The sequence below is a fragment of the Ptychodera flava genome, chromosome 4 (assembly GCF_041260155.1).
Source record: "Ptychodera flava strain L36383 chromosome 4, AS_Pfla_20210202, whole genome shotgun sequence".
NCBI classification, from domain to species: Eukaryota; Metazoa; Hemichordata; class Enteropneusta; family Ptychoderidae; genus Ptychodera; species Ptychodera flava.
Window position 1 is genome coordinate 46,888,750 of NC_091931.1, and position 19,795 is coordinate 46,908,544.

Here is a 19,795-nt window from a genome sequence, read left to right on the forward strand (position 1 = left end):
CTCGAGTCACAATGTATAATTTCCTATTCATCTGAAAATTTTCTTGCGTCACAGAGAATATTCATGAGTCATGGCGCGCCAAATAGGCTTAGAGGGCACACTGCTTTGAGGAGTAGTATGTTGGGTTTCATTGCACTGATAAAATTTTTTGCATAGTAATCTGACATTTCTGTGGATCTTCAAACAAATGATCGTGAACTATTTTCTCTCATCTTGCCATGTTCAATTTCACCATCAGTTCAAGTTAATTAAAATTAGTGAGCTGTAACATGTCTCATATGATGAATTCTGTTGTGACAAAGACTTGAACATTTGGAGGCTCCTGAATACTGATACTGTAAATATAATTTTTGTTGACTATACCTGCTAGCTAGGAACACACAATGTCAAGTGTGTGAAAATACCCAGAGGTTTTTGGTTTATTACTGCTTTTTAGTCCCCGCAGACGCAGTCCAGCAGGGACTTATATAGATTGGGTCCCGTCCATCCGTTCGTTTGTCAGTCCTTCAGCAGCCGTTTCTCTGTCACCCCTGAGCTGATTTTTTTCAAACTGTGTGGAAGGATGAAGTACTGTGGCGTACATATGCACATCAATTTATTTCGCAATGTGATCCAATATTGCTTGGGGGGGGGAGGGCATTTTGTTGTGATTTTTTCATGTTTTTGAACCATAACTCAACTATCTCTGAACCAATTTTGTTCAATGTTGGTACTCAGATAAAGTACTATGGCTTATATATGCAGGTCAATTTATTTCGTGATACGATCCAATATGGCCACTGGACAGCAATATTGTAGCAATTCTTTCATGTTTTTGAACCATAACTCAACTGTCTTTGAACAGATTTCGTTCAAACTTGGCACACAGACATTGTATGGTAGTGTGCATGTGCATGTCAGTTGATGGTGCGAGTGGGGACTGTGTCATCAGCGATGACTTGTTACTGATAGGACACATGACAAATTAACCTTCAGGGAGGATATTAGAAATTATTATACCTCATGTATTATCCAGTCATCATGATTGGCTGAGACATACTCATGTGATATACCGGTAGAACAAAAAATGATTTGGTTTTGGAAAAGTGATTGAACCACGTCACGTTCTTCATTATGGCTCGCAACCACGTTTTAGCATACTGGGCCTGGTTCTGTAGCTGCCTTCAAAAGTTTACACATTTAGCTCAAGCTGAAATAGACAATACTGTATATGAATACAATTGTACGGCAAGTACACAATACTTGCTACAAACCAAACTGTCTCCTTTTATAGAAATTATTTAACCATCAAATGAGGTGATCAAGAACTGGAGCAGTTTACAGCGTTGTCTCATGACTGCTTTAACTGCATTCTACGTAAAAGTACTGATACAGAAGAGTTTGATTAATAATGATATCAAGGGACAAGATAACAATGTGTTGCCTGCACAAGGAATGTTGCTCATGCTGCTATTATTGATGATAAGCCTACTTTTATGTCTGTTGTAAGAATATGCAGTATTATGATGACAGTTGGAATGTAGTTATAAACATGGCTATGCATCCCAAAGTGCAGGACCTGGTTTGACCCCAAGATGACCTCATTTGCTGCAACAGTAAGTAATAAAAGCCCAAAGGTTTGACCCCAGGATGACCTCATTTGCTGCAACAGTAAGTAATAAAAGCCCAAAGGTTTGACCCCAGGATGACCTCATTTGCTGCAACAGTAAGTAATACAAGCTCAAAGGTTTGACCCCAAGATGACCTCATTTGCTGCTACTATATGTAATAAAATGCTGTGAGAGGAAAAAACCAATCCAGTTTTGCAAACAATGAGAAAGCTGATGCTGATGTGAATGTATATTGTCAGGTATCATGATTGAGCATAGAGACAATGTCAGAGACACTGAAATGAGCGTCACATACTAGTGTATTATGGTCATCTTGGTTATTGTAATATGTCCATCACATCCTACTTTAAATTGTTGAGTAAGTGAAAGTTTTCAACATAAAAGCAAGTGATTGGTTCCCTTACAACCAAAATGAAGCTTTCTACCACAAGAGGTAGGCAACTGTTGACCTTTCCCAATTAGGTGTTCCAAATTAAAAGTGATACAAGCAAAAATGTACGCTGTTGAAAGATTCTATAGTTCTCACAGATGGAAACAGTTAACTCTACAAAATGTTCTAAATTGATATGTATCTGGGCAGAGCTTTGAATTTCTGAATTTCAAAATGTATCATAAAAGATGATGGGTCACATTTTGATTTGGAAACATTGTGACTATAACATGTAGAGGGGTTGTGCATCTTTGACATTCTTATCCATAAAACACATAATTTTGACAGAAATATGAAAATAGTAATTTATATATTATCAGGTCACAGCAAAGTTTAAGTTTTGGGTTTTCAGCAATTTCATTATTTCCAGTGATGTGATATTGGTGAGTACAATGCATTGGATGTATCAGTAAATAACTGTACTGATGTGACAAATTTACTGTCGCATGACCTGTGTAAAAGAACATGAATCATACTTAATATCATCTGTGGCTTTAGTAATTTCTGCCCTTGCTAGTGTAGATGTGGAAATACAGTAAATGCCTTTAAGAGTGTTGTATATTAGGTAAGGTAATACATCAGAACAGATAAAATGAATTGGATGATTTGCTATTTGACGAGAAACCACTTGTTACCTGGCAACATCATTGTGAAACGATATATCATTGGTCACAGAATTATACATTTGCATGTCATCTGTCAGCTGTTGTTATCATTTAAGTTTTGATTTCCATGGCATTGCATAGATTTGTTGCTCTTTTATGTATATCTGAAATATTTCAAATTTCTGTCATAGTATTATAGATGATTGTAAAGCCAATAATCCTTAGCAACAACATTTTTTTAGCTGAAATGTTTTTGTTTTTCACATGAGTAAAGGTAGGGATTACCTAATATTAAAATTACTGTCATTTCTAGACATTTGCCTACGGTATGTTGTGGGCAGCATTAAGTTCATAGGAAATATGATGAGAAAAAATGATGTTCCCATTGTACCGGTATTTGTGGTTGGGATTTGTTTTGTTAATCATAGAAAAATAAATCTTTTTAATTTTGTGAAGATCATAGTGCTCTATGATAAATTACAGCCTTCAAAGAAGTACATTGTGAAAACCGATGTCATTTCCTTGTCAGATTTTTGTAATGTTCCTTTGCAAATGACCTTTATGATACAAAGACAAAGTCATACACTCTGACCAACCAATTCAAATGCCTGTCAAGGTTCTTATCAAATTGGCAATTTTTTGAAGAAATCTATCTTGGAGACACTATTTTCCCAATATATTTTTCAAATCTACTTCTCTCATTAAGTCGATTTGTTGTAGTAGTTCCAAGAAATTAGGAACATCACATGTTGATGTTCTTGAATTTCTATATGTAAGTCAGTGGCTGGATAGTGCATGACCCCTGAGCAATCTTCCACATTGACCATATCAGATGTCCCTATGGTTGTTTTGGAGCAGTTTTGCAATACAGAAGAAACAGCATTTCTGCTGCAGTGGTAATAACTGCAAAATATTCACTGGTTTGGCTTTAACTATCACATATATCCTAAGGACATAGGAAATTTACTTGTTTATCTCTCATAACAACCAACCTATTGATGGAGTATCAAAGGTGTAATGGATATCTTGCAATAAATGGAGAATAGCCAATTTTTGTGAATCATAAAAACATTTGTTATTCATGTCATCAGATGAAAATTGAAGAAACTCATTTTAATCCAAGGTATCTAGGTCATCTTCTGACACAGATAATGCAGAGTTCAGCAATGATGTTCCTGCTTTACTTAAATACTAGTATTACATTTATCTTTTTCATAGTGCAAATTTAGCCAGGCGTGATTTGTTTTGACATGAAAATAACTGATATAAGGTATTCCTGAATATTAGAAGACGAAGGAGAAAGTCTTCACAGTGTTTCAAGATATCCGTAACTTGTCAGTCGGAAAACAGAATGGAGGTGATAAAGGGGAATTTCATTTTGAAAAATTCCATCCAAATATTTATCCTTTTGTTTCAAAAACTTTCTGTTCAGACCTGCAATGTTCCCTCTGAGGTTTTGAGTTGGTTAGTAACTTACGGTTTTGGTGCCCAAAAGACTTGACGGCCACAGAGGCAGCCATGTTGTATCTTCTCTATATATGCTAATTTATTGAGTTATGTATCTGGTCATGTAGTTACAATGTACCTAGAACGCGGGTTCTACCAAAACGGTATGTGTAGCCTACCATGGTGGTAGCAGCTGGGCTGCCAACGAGCACTAACACTGAAGTAAAATCAGCTCTGAGATTGCGCCTTTCACCACAAGTTTTGATGTTTATCATTACCAAAACTATATAATACCGATCAAAATGACTGAAACTCAAGTTGAACAAAACATGAAATTCCATTGCGAGAGCACTCGGAGACACTGTGCAACTAGCGTACAAATAAGCCTTGGCAGGAACTGTAGTTCAGAGAAAACTTGTGATAAATTGAATTTTTAACTCTGATTTAGAGGTATATACTAGTGATGACTTAAAAGAGAAAGAGTTGCAATTTATGAATTCAATAAGTACAAATGTAGAACAATTAGTGTATCACATCGTGAAATATCTCTTTGATAACAAACATATGAAAGGTAACAGGTTGCCTCTGTAATTGACAGATGATGGCAGGGACAATACTTTGTCTGTAAATTGCATCTTTGATGATATTTCTTCAAGTACTGTGTATTTCTACCTGTCAGTTTCCATGGTGACTTCTTATCTATATTTTCATCGTAAACCTCTTGATGATGTAGAGATGTAATCACCAGTCAGTTTCCATTGTAGAGCACCTGCCAATCATGTACTGTGTGATATTATTGTTAACAAGGTTTTGTCTGTCATACACGTACCATACATCTTTGCTTTGTCATCAATTACTATACCACTCCTGCAACTTCATGTCAATTTCTTTTAAAAATGGCTTGTGTCAAACTTCAAAGTACAGCATATAGCTTTAAGAAGTCCACTCACCTAATCCTTCCTGAAATTTTACCAAGTAAAAAAAATCACCATTGTTTAGAAGCATATTTTGTGGCTCATGTGATTTGTAATTCCTTGGAATCAAACATGAAAACTGAAAGATGTCTGCTGGTGTAAAGCTTTTGATTTCATTTAAGAAAAAGCAACTTTCAGATCATGGTCACTATCCTATGGGTAATGAGATTATTCATGGAACAAAACAAAAATGGAGATGGATACTGAGATAAGAGAAATGTTCACTTGTTGAACTTAATGGACTCTGCTGGTCAGGTGAATTATCTTGTGTTTGATGTGAAAGTAGCCGCTAGGTATATTGTCATCATAGGGCTTAAAAGTGAATCCATATATGGTGGTGTCACAGTGGGGCCACAAGTGTGGTGTCACAGTGAGGCCAAAAGTCAATCTCCAAACATAGTCTGGTTCCCTGACCCATTTCCCCGGTAGAGGGCGTGGGGAAATATAGGGTCAGGTACCAGGTAGCCATCTTGAACAGAATTTTGTTCAAGATGGCGGAGGTTAGTCACCTGACAGAACATGCTACAACAAATATGGCTGCTGCCATGAAAACGCCGGTCAAAATTCGACTGGATCAGAATTATGTTCGAACACTGGTATCCGAACCAAAAACATTGACACACGAGACGGGAAACATATACTGAAAGGATTAATCCAGAAGTACGGGGAAATAGAGATGATTGAAGGCTGGCTGTGATATCGCAGCAGTACTTGTGGCGTGTATTGAACGCGCTGGGGTCATTGAGGTCATCACCGACTGTGGCGTGACCCCAATGACCCCAGCACGCTCGATACACGCCACAAGTACTGCTGTGATATCACAGCTAATTGAAAGCAAACTTTGTTAGAACTGTGAACGACGATTGATTTTGATGGATAGAATGGTGTCCGAATTTCATGAAAAATGCGAGGCATCATGTCGACGTTCTAAAAGTATTAAGAGGTGTGCTAAATCACAGTGGCTAAATCATGGAGGTAGAAAGTCTTTCTTTCTACCTCCACGGCTTTGTGGTACAAACAAGAAGTTGGTGTCAAGTGAGCCTGAAAGTACGAAACCCAAGAAAGATGAGAAAAAGTTACAGGTGTTACTTTCATCCAATCACAGCTTGTTTTATTTTAACCCAATAGCGTCCATGTTTACATTAGCCGGTACCTGACCCTATATTTCCCCACGCCCTCTACCGGGGAAATGGGTCAGGGAACCAGACTATCTCCAAACAGAGATTGTAGCAGTGTGGACAATTAAAATATAGCCAGGGAGTCTCAGCAGTAGCCACACTGATATCTAGATCTCTGCCACATGCGACGTATTTCACCAACTTTTTTGGTAATCTGCGTTTGCCATGATATACATTTTATGTCTTTTTTATATATAATACTTCGAACCAAAAAAAAATAGATAAATAAATAATACACAAGTTTCAATATTGACACTCAAACAAAACATAGACTTTGCTCTAGGTTACGTGGATGTGAATTGATGATTCAAAATGTATGCCCCAACGGCTGTAAGCTTTGCAGACTTCATTTTCAAAGTTTTAGCAGATTACAGTGTGTTTATTATTTTTACCAGCGTTTAATGTATTATTTTTTCCATTGTGCAGAAATTGCAATCTCTAGCTAGATAGCTCCTATCAAAATCTGCTATTTCTGCCATGTTTATTGAGCCAATTTTGCGCGCACAATACTGAAAGAAGTCTTAGTTTAGAATATTAAAATTTGCCTGCAGCATGCAGAGATTGGTGGGGCGTGCGGTCAACGACTCAGAAACCCTCTAGCTTGGTTTGAATTATCCAGGCAGCACTGCTGCCCCACTGTGTGTGGAGATTGGCAACAAGTGTGGTGTCACAGTGAGGCTATAGGTGTGGTGTCACAGTGAGGCTATAGGTGTGGTATCACAGTGAGGCTACAAGTGCGGTGTCACAGTGAGGCTATAGGTGTGGTGTCACAGTGAGGCTATGGGTGTGGTATCACAGTGAGGCTACAAGTGCGGTGTCACAGTGAGGCTATAGGTGTGGTGTCACAGTGAGGCTATGGGTGTGGTGTCACAGTGAGGCTATAGGTGTGGTGTCACAGTGAGGCTATGGGTGTGGTGTCACAGTTAGGCTATGGGTGTGGTGTCACAGTGAGGCTATAGGTGTGGTGTCACAGTGAGGCTATAAGTGTGGTGTCACAGTGAGGCTATAGGTGGGGTGTCACAGTGAGGCTATAGGTGTGGTGTCACAGTGAGGCTATAGGTGTGGTGTCACAGTCAGGAGACAGGTGTGATGTTGGTAAGTGTGTAGCAAGCATAGGGGAATACAATAGTATCTGTGTATGATGTTGACAGGATATGTACATGAATCACACCAACAATGTTGGACATACAGTTAGAGATAACATTTCTGTGAATTCAGTACGTGCTTTTGCAATGTGGTTCTCACTGGCAGTTTTATCAACAGTGGTGGTGTACTCTAGATGAAATGGAAAATACATTATATAATACTGTTTATAATGAAGTGTTTGTGAGAATGTTGTATGCTGGGCTAATCTTAAGCAGTGTTACAATTCATAATTTATTCTTTGAAGCGTTTTATCATGAAATGACGGCTAATAGGAAAACCTACCGGTACTGTATGACACTGTTGCAAATGAAGACCTGGTCTAGGATCTTCAGGTTCACAGACGTCAAATCCATCTTCATGTTTGGTTGGTGGGTATAGAGGTTGTCTGGTGTGCATTTTCAAACAACTTTCATTCCAAATAACATAGTGTCTTTGATTGTTGGTAGTTTCTATAACTTTTATTGTGTCTAAGTTTACTTATTGGTCCATTGCAGTTCTCATATATCACTTTGACTGTTGGTAGTTTCTATAACTTTTATTGTGTCTAAGTTTACTTACTGATCCATTGCGGTTCTCATATACCAATCCAAGATTTTACCACAAGATACAATTGCAAAATATATGCATGTCTATCAATGCAATATGAACCACAGCTGGTAAAGTGAACATTTGTTGTAAAATGAAAAATGTGCCAGAGAATTGAATACATGTATATTTCATGATGAGTTTTGGGTTTATGGTATAGGCCTGAGGTACATCAACAGCAGTCTTTATGCAATATTGGCAGATACCCTATCCTTTACATCTCTCTGTATTATATAGTGTAGGCATGTTTAGTACTGCCCTCTAGGCCAGATTTGTAACCATAGTAAATGTTACCATAGTGATGCTAATTTGGGAGAAATTGAAGGGAGCCAGATGAGGTCATATATGTTTTGCTACTAGCATTAAAATTCATACTGTTTGTCTGTTACAACACCTCCTGAGTCCTCCTTGATTTTCTGATATTGAAAGGTCAAAGTGCTATAATAGCGTTTTTCAACATCAGTTTTTCTGAATCAACATTAAAAAGATATTATTACACACACAAGGCTACTAAAACATTTTTTGCAATGTCACCATTATTATTATTACACTATTTTTAGGGAAAATTTGTTATCAACTTTGTCAAAGAATATGTTCAACATCCATAATGCTTTATATGAGGAAATCTTCTAAGATATCTGAAGTCTCATTTGAATCAGACTGTAGTTTAGTGACGTGTCTGTGCAAATTTGTTTGTATTTTGATGTTGTCAGGAATTGGAATGCTCTTGAACATATGCAGCATTGCAACTGTTGTATTGTATTGTATTTGCATATAAAAAAGACTGCTACATTTTATATCATACATCTGACAGATAACTCTTTAGATATGCTAATTTATCTAGAAGAAGATGAACCAATTTCATACCATCACAAGGGTAATTAAAAAATGAGGTCTTACAATACTACTCACCAAGTATGTTATTTGTGATTACGAAGTTATCAGTGCTTGAACCCATTATAATGGAATTAGTGGTAAACTGTTTCATTGTTAACTTTCTCAATAAGTGCCAATACCTCATTAGTTACTGATATACCATTAAGCTGTTAATTTCAATTGAACACATTTTTTGGCCTGGCAAGATCCATGAGATTACAATCACCAGTGCAAATTTGATCAACTGCCACCACACCAATAACTGCATCAGTTGCTTGTTATCTTATATTGGTATAAAATGAAAATATGTCGGAGTCAAGGAAAAACAACAGAACTGTCACTTGCTGTTTTGAAAATTTGTTGACTATCAATCATTAATGAGCAAACAAAAGTGATTACAATGGAATGTAATATGTTATGCTATCATCTTTCATTGTGCAGCACTAAGTTGCATAAGCTGATGAATAAGGTTATGATATATTTTCAGATTGACTGTTCACAATTATTATGCCACGATTTCAAAATATTATAGAGTGGCATAAAATAAGTGAAAATTGAAAGTTGTAACAGATATTCAAAAGCCATTCTATTTTGTAATTTGATGTCAGACAGAGTTGAAGGCCTTGATGGGAAAAAAATAGAAAATAGATGTGGAAGTGAGACAGGATGTAATCAGAATATTTGATACACCGGTCATTTTGTACATTATGATCCAATGATTGCACTTATCCTGCAATTTATGGGGAAATGGGAAGTTAATGATGATACTCAATATGAATTTTGGACCACACGCTGGTTTTTGCAAAATGGCAGAAGGAAACAAATAGAATAGGGCAATAGAATTCAGTGTTGGCTCATTTTGCACTAGCACTCAAGCTCAAAGACTGGGAAATCTAAAAATCTGAAACTCTGGTACATTTTGAAGGTTAATATTGATAAAATAAGTATCCATTTAGAGGTAATTTACAGAAAGCAGTACAAATGATACATTTTGACATTTACATTTGTAAAATTCACCTGTTATAGGCGATAAAATATTTGTACTCTTTTGATTTTTCAAAAACTTGCGGGGGGAATATTGCCTCAAATGGGTCAACTTTGTTCTCAGATCTAAAATTACTCATGTTACTGATATTTATCAAAATTTTGTCAAAATTTGCATGAACTGAAGAAACCTGCTGCATAAGAATCATTGTTGACAGTGATTACAAAGTTCAGTATTTTTGTTACGTTTGAGTGATTGAAATACCAGGAGTATTTTGAAGGCAATGTGAAATTGAAGAGACAATATACCGTACCAGTATAACAACAACAGTTTGCACAGACCTAGTGAGTATTTTATTGCAAACACTTACAAGTAGTCTGTTGCTTTATGTACACTAGGTGTTGCCTAGTAACTAGGATCTTGTTGCCATAGTAAAAGATGAACTGGTATGGCACCTATGGCAACCTTGAATCCATTTACAGTATTCATCCTTTAGTAGAATTTCATATGTTACAATAATCAAACAAGTTCAGCGTTCTTCCTGTATGATTCATGGATTCTATGTTGTTGTGAACTTGTGTCATGTACTGTGTATGACCACACAGCCTGGGAACTTAACATGTGGCATTGTGCTGTATATCACAGAGTTGTGAACTGCTATAGTGTACTTTGTGTGACCACACAGCTACAGAACACCTGCTATACGTTACTATGAGACTTAGCTTATTAATAATGCATCATTATATGATTATTTATAGTTACGTGAAGTGTAACAAAATATAGAATCCTGAATTCTACAAATGGTTACCATTAATGTAAGGACATATGAAACAAACCTGTGCAGTTGTTTTATTTTGTCACCAAACTTGGATGTGGATGAACAGTAAATCTTTAATATGTGGAATTACAGTTATGCTAGACAAGTCAGACAGTCACTGAGCGATTGCTTCATGCATCTGCAGTTATACTGTAATATTTTTGGACTTAAGGAGTTAAATTCTTTTGGAAAATTTGAAATTGGGAAAAAAAGAAGCCAGGAAATCGGGTGATTTAAAAACATTTGCATAAATTAACACTTCTATATCATGCAACTTAAAGCCGCACTTTTCAATCCCAGGTTCTCGCATTAGTGGAGTTCTCCTCCCAGTCAAAACTTGGCCAGTACAATGTTTGATTTCTATAACATTAATTACACAAACTGATCTCAACCTTTTGTCACATTTTGCTAATCCTGCAAACAGAGTTTATGCAAGCTTTTGATTGACGGTCGGTTCAACTCGCCAACGGTCATTGATTCCCCACCACAGACGCTCGAATTTCCTAAAAAATTGTCTTCCAGTCGCGTTAGACTTTGAATATAACCACAGAGATCGATCGGCATCAACTTCGCGCTGACCGCTTGGCAGTCTGTCTGTGTTTTTGCGGCCGGGGAAAACTAAAAGTTGCATTTTCTGGAGCGTTTGCCTGCGTGTTGCCTGTTTGGTGTCCACTTACACGATGAACGCCGCCATACCTTGGCGTCCTTTTAAAGGGAGGCTCCGCCTTTAAGACTGCTCGGCAAGCTAAAAAGTGAACCCAACCTATATTTTTAATCTTTGGTTAAGAAATTAATTAAAATTGAATGAATATTTGCAAAAAAGTTATTTTTGAGTAAAATACACTGTGTTGGATGCAGCACCCCCTTAAACAAGAAAAAACATGTTTTTCTATTCTCTTTCTCCCAGGATTTGTCAGAATTTCAAAGGCAATTCATGGCTACCTGTAATTCTGTATATTATGACCTGTGGCAGGCCCTTAGTTTCCATGATTTCATGTATCATGTGGATGGTAACAGAATGATGAGTACTCATCCCGTACTCATGCAGGACTTGGTTGTCTCAGGCAGCCATGATTAGTCATCATTTTGTGTACCATATGTCTCAGAACAAGTCCTGATTTCCCATCATTCTGTGTACCATATACCCGATATGTCTCAGAACAAGTGCTGATTACCCATCATTCTGTGTACCATATACCTGATATGTCTCAGAACAAGTCCTGATTACCTATCATTCTGTGTAGCATATACACGGTATGTCTCAGAACAAGTATAGTCTGGTTCCCTGCCCCCACAGTACAATAAATTACCCACAATGCTGTTCGATTTGTACCAACGACGTTAGTTTTCTTATAACTTTTTCAGTTCTGTATAAAAGCAATAATGTGAAGTCTCACGATAATTGATTAATTATATTTATTAAAAGTACGTTGAAATATTGTAGTATAAATTTCAAAGAAACCATTAAATAATAATAAAAGTCACATTCTTCAGGTACTACAAATGTCACAGTTTTGGGAAGCAAATTATTACCAACTGAAGGGGTCATTCTCTAAAAATAGTTAGCATGTAAATTTCTTTGTCTTTTCTATTTGGAAAAAATCAATATCCTTTTGTTTCATAAAACAGGTGCAACTAGTCTCCCTACTTTCCATCACTTTATTCTGTATGGCTGAGGACACGATCAGTGAAAATTTACAAAAATCCTTTCTCTTCTCTCAATCAAGCACAATTTTCTTAATCCTTTAAAATGGGAATTGAGAAGAAAGGTGTTTTTAAAAGTACGTTCTCAGAATTTTTACAAGTGGTCCAGGAATTTGTCTACACATGGGAGACATGGTAGACTTCACAGGGGAATCTACGTTGGTACAAATCGTGATGTTTTATGGGAAATCTCTAGTACTGTGCCCCCTTTCTACCGTTGGCTGCGCTACACTCACGAAAAGGGTCAGGTATGCGGCAGCCATTTTGCCCAGATTTTGGGCAAAATGGCGGATGCGCGTGGCGCGTGATGTCAGGCTGGAATGTTCGAAATGACTGCGCCCTTGACAGTAACTCAGCAACAAAGTTGGAGGGGCAGTTACATGAACATTACACAAGTCTTCAAAAATCAATGTTTCATTATGCAAAATGTCTTACAAGGTGATATATTTGTGAAAGAGCGTACATGTACGTCATCCAAATGACAGAATCGAATTATTTTTTTTGTTTGTTTTTGAAATAACGTATAGGCCTAACACTGCAGCGGACGCAGCAGACGCAGGTGCTCCCCTTAGCCAATCGACATGTTCCATAGTGTCGTCCAATCAGTGCCGTGAATAGAATGGCGCATACCTGACCCTTTTCGTAGAAAGGGGGCAGGTAACCAGACTAAGAACAAGTACTGATTTCCCATCATTCTGTGTACCATATACCCGATATGTCTCAGAACAAGTGCTGATTACCCATCATTCTGTGTACCATATACCTGATATGTCTCAGAACAAGTCCTGATTACCTATCATTCTGTGTAGCATATACTTGATATGTCTCCGAACAAGTCCTGATTTCCCATCATTCTGTGTACCATATACTTGATATGTCTCAGAACAAGTCCTGATTACCCATCATTATTCTTTACACTGCCATATCCCATGGCATGCCATTATTCTACCTAGGATAAACTCTTGTTATCTATCAGATCTGCATTTGCAAGATGTTTGGGATGAGGACAGACTTTGCTGAGCTGGTGTGTTTTTAGAAAAGATATGTATTTTCAAGAATCAATCAATATTTAAGCCAAAGAGATAAAAAATCATAGATTTGTTTCCAGTTTGGGAAGAGCAATACAGTTTACTTTAGTCTGAGAATACGGTACTTCAACAATTATTGTATTTTGCTCTGATTGCAAAATGCTTTCTCTTCCATTTTAAGCATTTTTTGTTGTGTATGGAAGGAAGGCAGTACTGGACATGGAGTCCGGTAATTTTACTGGACCAGTATAATACTGGATATCATTTAGGTGGTGTTGGCTCTTGTCTTTGAACACCATGGTGAGGATTAACAGATTATTAATAAAGGAAAAAAAAAGACCTGATGCCCTCAGTTTTCAAAGTTACAAGAACAATAATCACAAAAAAATTCGGTATTTTTTGCCTTATGCTGCAAGTATGACAGGAGTAGCTTCCATTGACTGGTCTGTATTTCAATGTACCTATCTATACCTAGTCACTGCATTCCTTCAACAACTATCTAGTGATTGGCAAGGTATACCGTGACATATGTTTAAAACTCATTCCTATTCTCGATGCTTGGGTATGTGCTTAGGAAACCATACACATTGACGTGCCTTGGATGTCTGTAAAGCTTTCATTAAGAATGTTGACAGCTATTTGTGCTGCTTAGCCTTACCGGTAATTTCACTTCACAGCAGCATGAGATGTTTGGCGGTTGTTAAGCATAGCCACTCAATCTGTACACTTCATTCTTTAGCTGTTAGCTGTGGGTAAAAGTGTTGAATTTTTACCTATTCTATGGTACTTGACTGTGACACTGACAAGACAAGACACTGTCTGCAGTGTAGTCTCATGTTATCTGATAAATACTGTAGCAGTCTTGTTGTTGAGTGTATGCATTGTCGCGAGATCATGATCATTCTTGGTACAGTGTAGTATTTCTTGCGTTTTGTATGCAGGGATCCAAGTCACTAGGTCTAACTACAGGTGTCTTAGTTCAACACAACTGATGCATATTATAAGTGGAGAGTATACCTATCGGTGATATTGAATGGGTGAAAAGTTAGTGATTATGGTGTCAATTATTAGTAAATGTCAGTTATTGTTGAATATTTCCAGGGATATCTGCTGTCAATAGACATTATCACCAAACAAAGACATTGTAGATTTGCTTTGTCCATGCTTGCATGAAGCTTAAAACTTTATTTGTCCAAACAAAATAGAAAACTTCACACAAGACTTGATTGACATCAAAAGAGCAAGAGAAGTAAAAGCCAATGAGAAAAGTGATGTAGACACATTCAGAATTGAATCATTTTGCTTTCACCATTGGAAACCTACTATGAATAATCTGATACAGGCATATTTATACCTAAAGTATAAAAACACAACTTTAATTGTGAAAATGTTTGTACATTTGGTAAGTTGTACTGTTGTTTATAAACTAAGTGCACTTTTGTTTTCTGTATTTAAACACTACACAGGCCTCAGATATGATATGAGTTTACTTTCCACATGGCTTTGACTCATGAATTGTTCAAAAAAATAGAGAAGTGAGAGAAAACTGATCTGAAAAGTTGGAGATCTAAGACATTTGTTTTATTGTGTTCTGTAATTTGCTATATTTTTGAGAGAGTATTAATATTGCTATAATGAGTTGTTTGTAGTAGTTTCTTTGTGTTTTAGTTTTATGCAGCTTCCTCTTCCTGTTCTCCCTCCTCTTCATCAAACTCACCCTCCTCTTCAGCTGTTGCATCTTGGTATTGTTGGTATTCAGACACCAGATCATTCATGTTGGACTCAGCTTCAGTGAATTCCATTTCATCCATACCTTCACCAGTGTACCAATGCAAGAAAGCCTTGCGACGGAACATAGCGGTGAACTGCTCGGATACACGCTTGAAAAGCTCTTGGATGGCGGTGCTGTTGCCAATGAAGGTGACAGACATTTTCAGGCCACGAGGTGGGATGTCACAGACAGCGGTCTTGACGTTGTTTGGGATCCATTCAACAAAGTAGCTGCTATTCTTGTTCTGGACATTCAACATCTGCTCATCAACTTCCTTCATGGACATACGACCACGGAACATGGCGGCTACGGTGAGGTAGCGACCATGACGAGGATCGCAGGCAGCCATCATGTTCTTGGCATCAAACATCTGTTGGGTCAGCTCTGGTACGGTCAAGGCACGGTATTGCTGGCTACCACGGCTGGTAAGTGGGGCAAAGCCAGGCATGAAGAAGTGAAGACGTGGGAATGGTACCATGTTGACAGCCAGTTTACGGAGATCGGCATTCAATTGACCAGGGAAACGCAGGCAGGTAGTGACACCACTCATGGTAGCAGATACCAGATGATTCAAATCACCATAGGTTGGTGTTGTCAGTTTCAAGGTTCTGAAACAGATGTCATAGAGGGCTTCATTGTCGATACAGAATGTTTCATCTGTGTTTTCTACCAGCTGATGTACTGAGAGAGTTGCATTGTAGGGTTCAACCACAGTGTCAGATACCTTAGGTGATGGTACAACACTGAATGTGTTCATGATACGGTCTGGATATTCTTCCCGGATCTTACTGATAAGTAATGTACCCATACCAGAACCAGTACCTCCTCCAAGGGAGTGAGTCAGTTGAAAACCCTACAGAGAATCAACAATAAACAAAACAGTGGTTAGTTTATACCCAACTGCAAATTTCCATTTTGAAAGCATGTACATATAAAAGTATTTTCATCTCAATGATATAAAAATTAGGCATAAACTAACCTGCAGACAATCACAGCTCTCAGCTTCCTTCCTTACAACATCAAGTACAGAATCAACCAGCTCAGCTCCTTCTGTGTAGTGACCTTTGGCCCAGTTGTTACCAGCACCACTCTGACCTGAAATAGCATTTATGAAATCTCTGTTGAGACATCACCAGAGAAATGAACTTAGAATGATTCTTTTTATAAAATTAGTGACTATATATTCTTGTCATCCTGAAAGATTTGTTTTTCATCATAGCACTTTTTGTGCAGCCTTTTCACATTTTCAGTGTGCTAAACTTATCAAACACTGGTTACTCTACTTGTGCTTACTTGTTCTTGTTTGACTGTACAATTGTCACTTTATGCCACCTCTGGAAAAACTCTGCATGACCATCAATCATTCTTTTCAAAGTAAGCATTGATACCACAGTTTTGCAAATGCTGAAGTCAACTTACCAAAGACAAAGTTATCTGGTCTGAAGATTTGACCAAATGGTCCAGAACGGACAGAGTCCATGGTTCCAGGTTCCAAATCTACTAAGACAGCACGGGGTACATATTTCCCACCAGTAGCTTCATTGTAGTAAACATTGATTCTTTCAAGTTGAAGATCAGAGTCTCCATGATAGGTGCCAGTTGGGTCAATGCCATGTTCATCAGAAATTACTTCCCAAAACTAGAAACAAGGAGAGAATTATTTTCAGTTGCTTGTTAATGAATGCAACTAAAACATATTTAGTGGTATAAATTGGTAGATTGGTCAAGGTTATGGCCTTGTTGGATAATGAATATATTGAATTTGACCTTGGTAGAGGGCTACACTCCAGTTCTTTAGTTGAGGGCGCTCTACAGTTGTCAAAATAAACATTGGTCTCTATCTGTTATTGTCATCTGACATTGTGTAGAAGTCAAAATAGGCAAAAACTAACTATTGCTATTGAAAAATTGAAATGTTATAGAGATTGTGTGTCATAGGCTGCAAGAAAGTTCCATTGCTGTGTGATAATTTCAACTCTCCTAAAAGGTACCATGACCGAGGTGTTGTTGTCAAGAACATTAGTTGGCAACCATGGCCATCTTGTTGAACTTCAAAAACTAATCGGGATTCATCAGTTGTGTTCTGTTTTGTTCACATCTACATTGAAATCTGCCAATTGAGCATTATGTTGATCCATTTGTGAAAAACATCAGGAAAATCAGGACATCTGTTCAGATTGTGCACATGTTTGATATCAGTGTTTTATTTCATAATATCAATCCAATCATCAAAGACAATTTTTCTCATTAAAAATTAGTTTCACCAAATTATTACTATTACTAAAAGTAGTGCTGGGAAAGAAGTAAACTAAATATGATGGGACATGAAAAAATTTAGATCATGCATAGAACTGATATAATTTTACGATGCAATTTTTAAATTTCATTTTCCTATCACAATAGATTTAGGCCAATAAAGGTGTGTCAATCATACAAGAACTTACCTTGGCTCCAATTTGGTTACCACATTGGCCAGCTTGCAGGTGAACAATTTCACGCATTTTGATTCTGTATCTTGAAGGCTACAGACAACCAGCCTAGAGAATGCTTGAAGTGAATGTTTTCGGAAAAACAGCCTACCTGGAAAATGTATCCAAAATTACTGATTATTTTAATGCCCTGTAAACCTCATAACTCATGTGTATTAGTGCACTGTCAAAATGTAGTTCCGTATGCTTGAATGTAAAACACTCCTGAATCAGTCAAAGCAAGTGTGTTTGCAGTGAAATACATGGTCAAGTTTGGATTTGTGGATTTCTTGCAAGCAAAGCATGATATTTGATTTGAGTAGAGTGATGATGAAGGACATATTTTTGACAGACGTCATCTGTAGGAATAAAATTCATCCACCATGGTGATGTGTTCCTTTCATCTAATAGATGAAATGGAAACCGTTTTGCACAGGAAGACAAAGAAATGTCTGTATAAATTTGCATATGGATAGTGATTGCCATTTTGTATTGTTATTCAAATGACAGAATCAGTGGTTTCCTCTTAACCCTTTTAAGTTCAGAACGGTGGGGATTTGACCTCCCAAATGTGTTGTCATGGATACCCATTAAAATCATGAGATGCCCGCACAATGACTCTATTCAACGCTGTTCAAGGATTTAAACTGAGATTGAAAAATGCTCTTCTACCACTCGTGAATGTAATTGCCAAACTGCTGTTTCCCCTGCGGGATGGTGGTACCCCTGTGCTATCCAGATGCCAAATTGTACTTGCTAAAGTCATCAAATTTTATGTCAATTTATTGGGATGTGGAAAATATTCTTTATGGATAAATTATTTCACTGATAATGAACAGTTATTTCTGCTACAAATTTGTTCATTGTTGTACAGTACTGTTTGTACTCTGGGTAAGATTAACATCAAAGCATTGGCAATTCCAACCGTGAGTTCTGTCCTCTTTTTGACCAGATGCAACCTTTACGCTATAATCCTCAATGGTATCACTGTATGCATGAGTGACCACAGTGAAAGGAAGGGCTCCTTGTTTGTCTAGACCAGTTTGTGTCCATCGCTCAGTTTTTCAGAGTCACTTTAGAATACACTGTTTGCCTAAAATTAAAAATCTGGATTCACAGTGAAGATTTTTATTGAAACATGTGGAACATTTTACTTTGTAGTCAATACAGGACTGCAAATGTCTTTTTCATAATGAAATTTTGATACCAGCATTTTACAAGAACGATGCTCACTTTAGGAATATAGTAATTTTCCATTGGTGACAGGGTTTGCCAGTACCGGTAGTTTCCAATGCAGACACCATTTTCGATTTGTCATTGAGATAAGTAAAGCACTATCACCATCAATGCTCCAAGTGATCCTGATAGTTGCTGCAGCAATGATTGGTGATTGCAGACTCTGATAAAATAATGAAAGTTGAAATATACAGTCTTTTAGATATTTCAATAAGTTTTTGTACATATCAGGATTATCGGACAATGTTTTTAGTAATCTCTAACATTTCGAAGGAAAAGCCAAGTGAATAGTACATGAAGTGTCAATCTTAGTAGAATTATTTAAAAATTTTATTATTGCAGTAGATCAACACTATGCAAACAATTTATGTCAATATTAGTTTTTGTGTTCATGTCTGCAAAATTGAAAGTTTCTTTATTTTCTTTCTTTTAGACTGTAAAAATATATGAGATATTGAGTATGAATATTTTTTCGCAATGATACAGCTTACAAATATGTATGTCAGCAATGCTCAGATTACAACATATACCGGTACTGCCTGTATACCTAATTGACAATCTGTTTACATTTTGTGGACTTCTTGTCAACAAATGTATCTTTGACATCTAAGATACATTCATTTGAGTCTTTATTGCTTTAAATTCTATATTTATGGACTATTTTGTCTTGATATCTGACATATCCTAAAGAGTATAGCAATCCTTGTTTCTTTTGTATCACTAGAATTTCATAGTGACATGTTTTTAATGGATTTCCGTAACTGTTTCCATAACTTACAATGCTTTCACATTTCCACATATGTCAGATCAAACCTTGACTCTTACATTGTACAGACATTTTCTGAAATCAAAATGGCGTACAATACTACAAACCGTATTAACATTTATATAGTGAATTGTATATTTCATACACAGGTATTTTACAGCAGCTAGCTT

The 19,795-nt window shown here is 37.0% G+C and overlaps 2 protein-coding genes across 5 annotated transcripts in view; one reads left to right on the forward strand and one right to left on the reverse strand.

Moving 5' to 3' along the window:
* The window catches only part of LOC139131985 (WD repeat-containing protein 17-like), an 82,903-nt gene that overhangs the window by 23,379 nt on the left and 39,729 nt on the right, over window positions 1-19,795 (forward strand). The window lies entirely within an intron of this gene.
* On the reverse strand, window positions 14,534-18,027 carry LOC139131983 (tubulin beta-4 chain-like). Its single transcript, XM_070698332.1, has 4 exons — window positions 17,600-18,027; window positions 16,575-16,794; window positions 16,135-16,250; window positions 14,534-16,008 (listed from the first exon to the last, which is right to left on the reverse strand). The coding sequence occupies exons 1-4, from the start codon at window positions 17,654-17,656 to the stop codon at window positions 15,055-15,057; spliced, it is 1,347 nt and encodes a 448-aa protein (XP_070554433.1). The 5' UTR covers window positions 17,657-18,027; the 3' UTR covers window positions 14,534-15,054.

Excerpts from the sequence above, each read along its gene's own strand:
- LOC139131983 (XM_070698332.1), bottom strand. The coding sequence starts at position 17,656 with ATGCGTGAAATTGTTCACCTGCAAGCTGGCCAATGTGGTAACCAAATT. Across the intron at positions 16,795-17,599 it reads GTAACCAAATTGGAGCCAAG|TTTTGGGAAGTAATTTCTGA; the intron begins GTAAGTTCTTGT and ends CCTTGTTTCTAG. Across the intron at positions 16,009-16,134 it reads AGAGCTGTGATTGTCTGCAG|GGTTTTCAACTGACTCACTC; the intron begins GTTAGTTTATGC and ends GATTCTCTGTAG.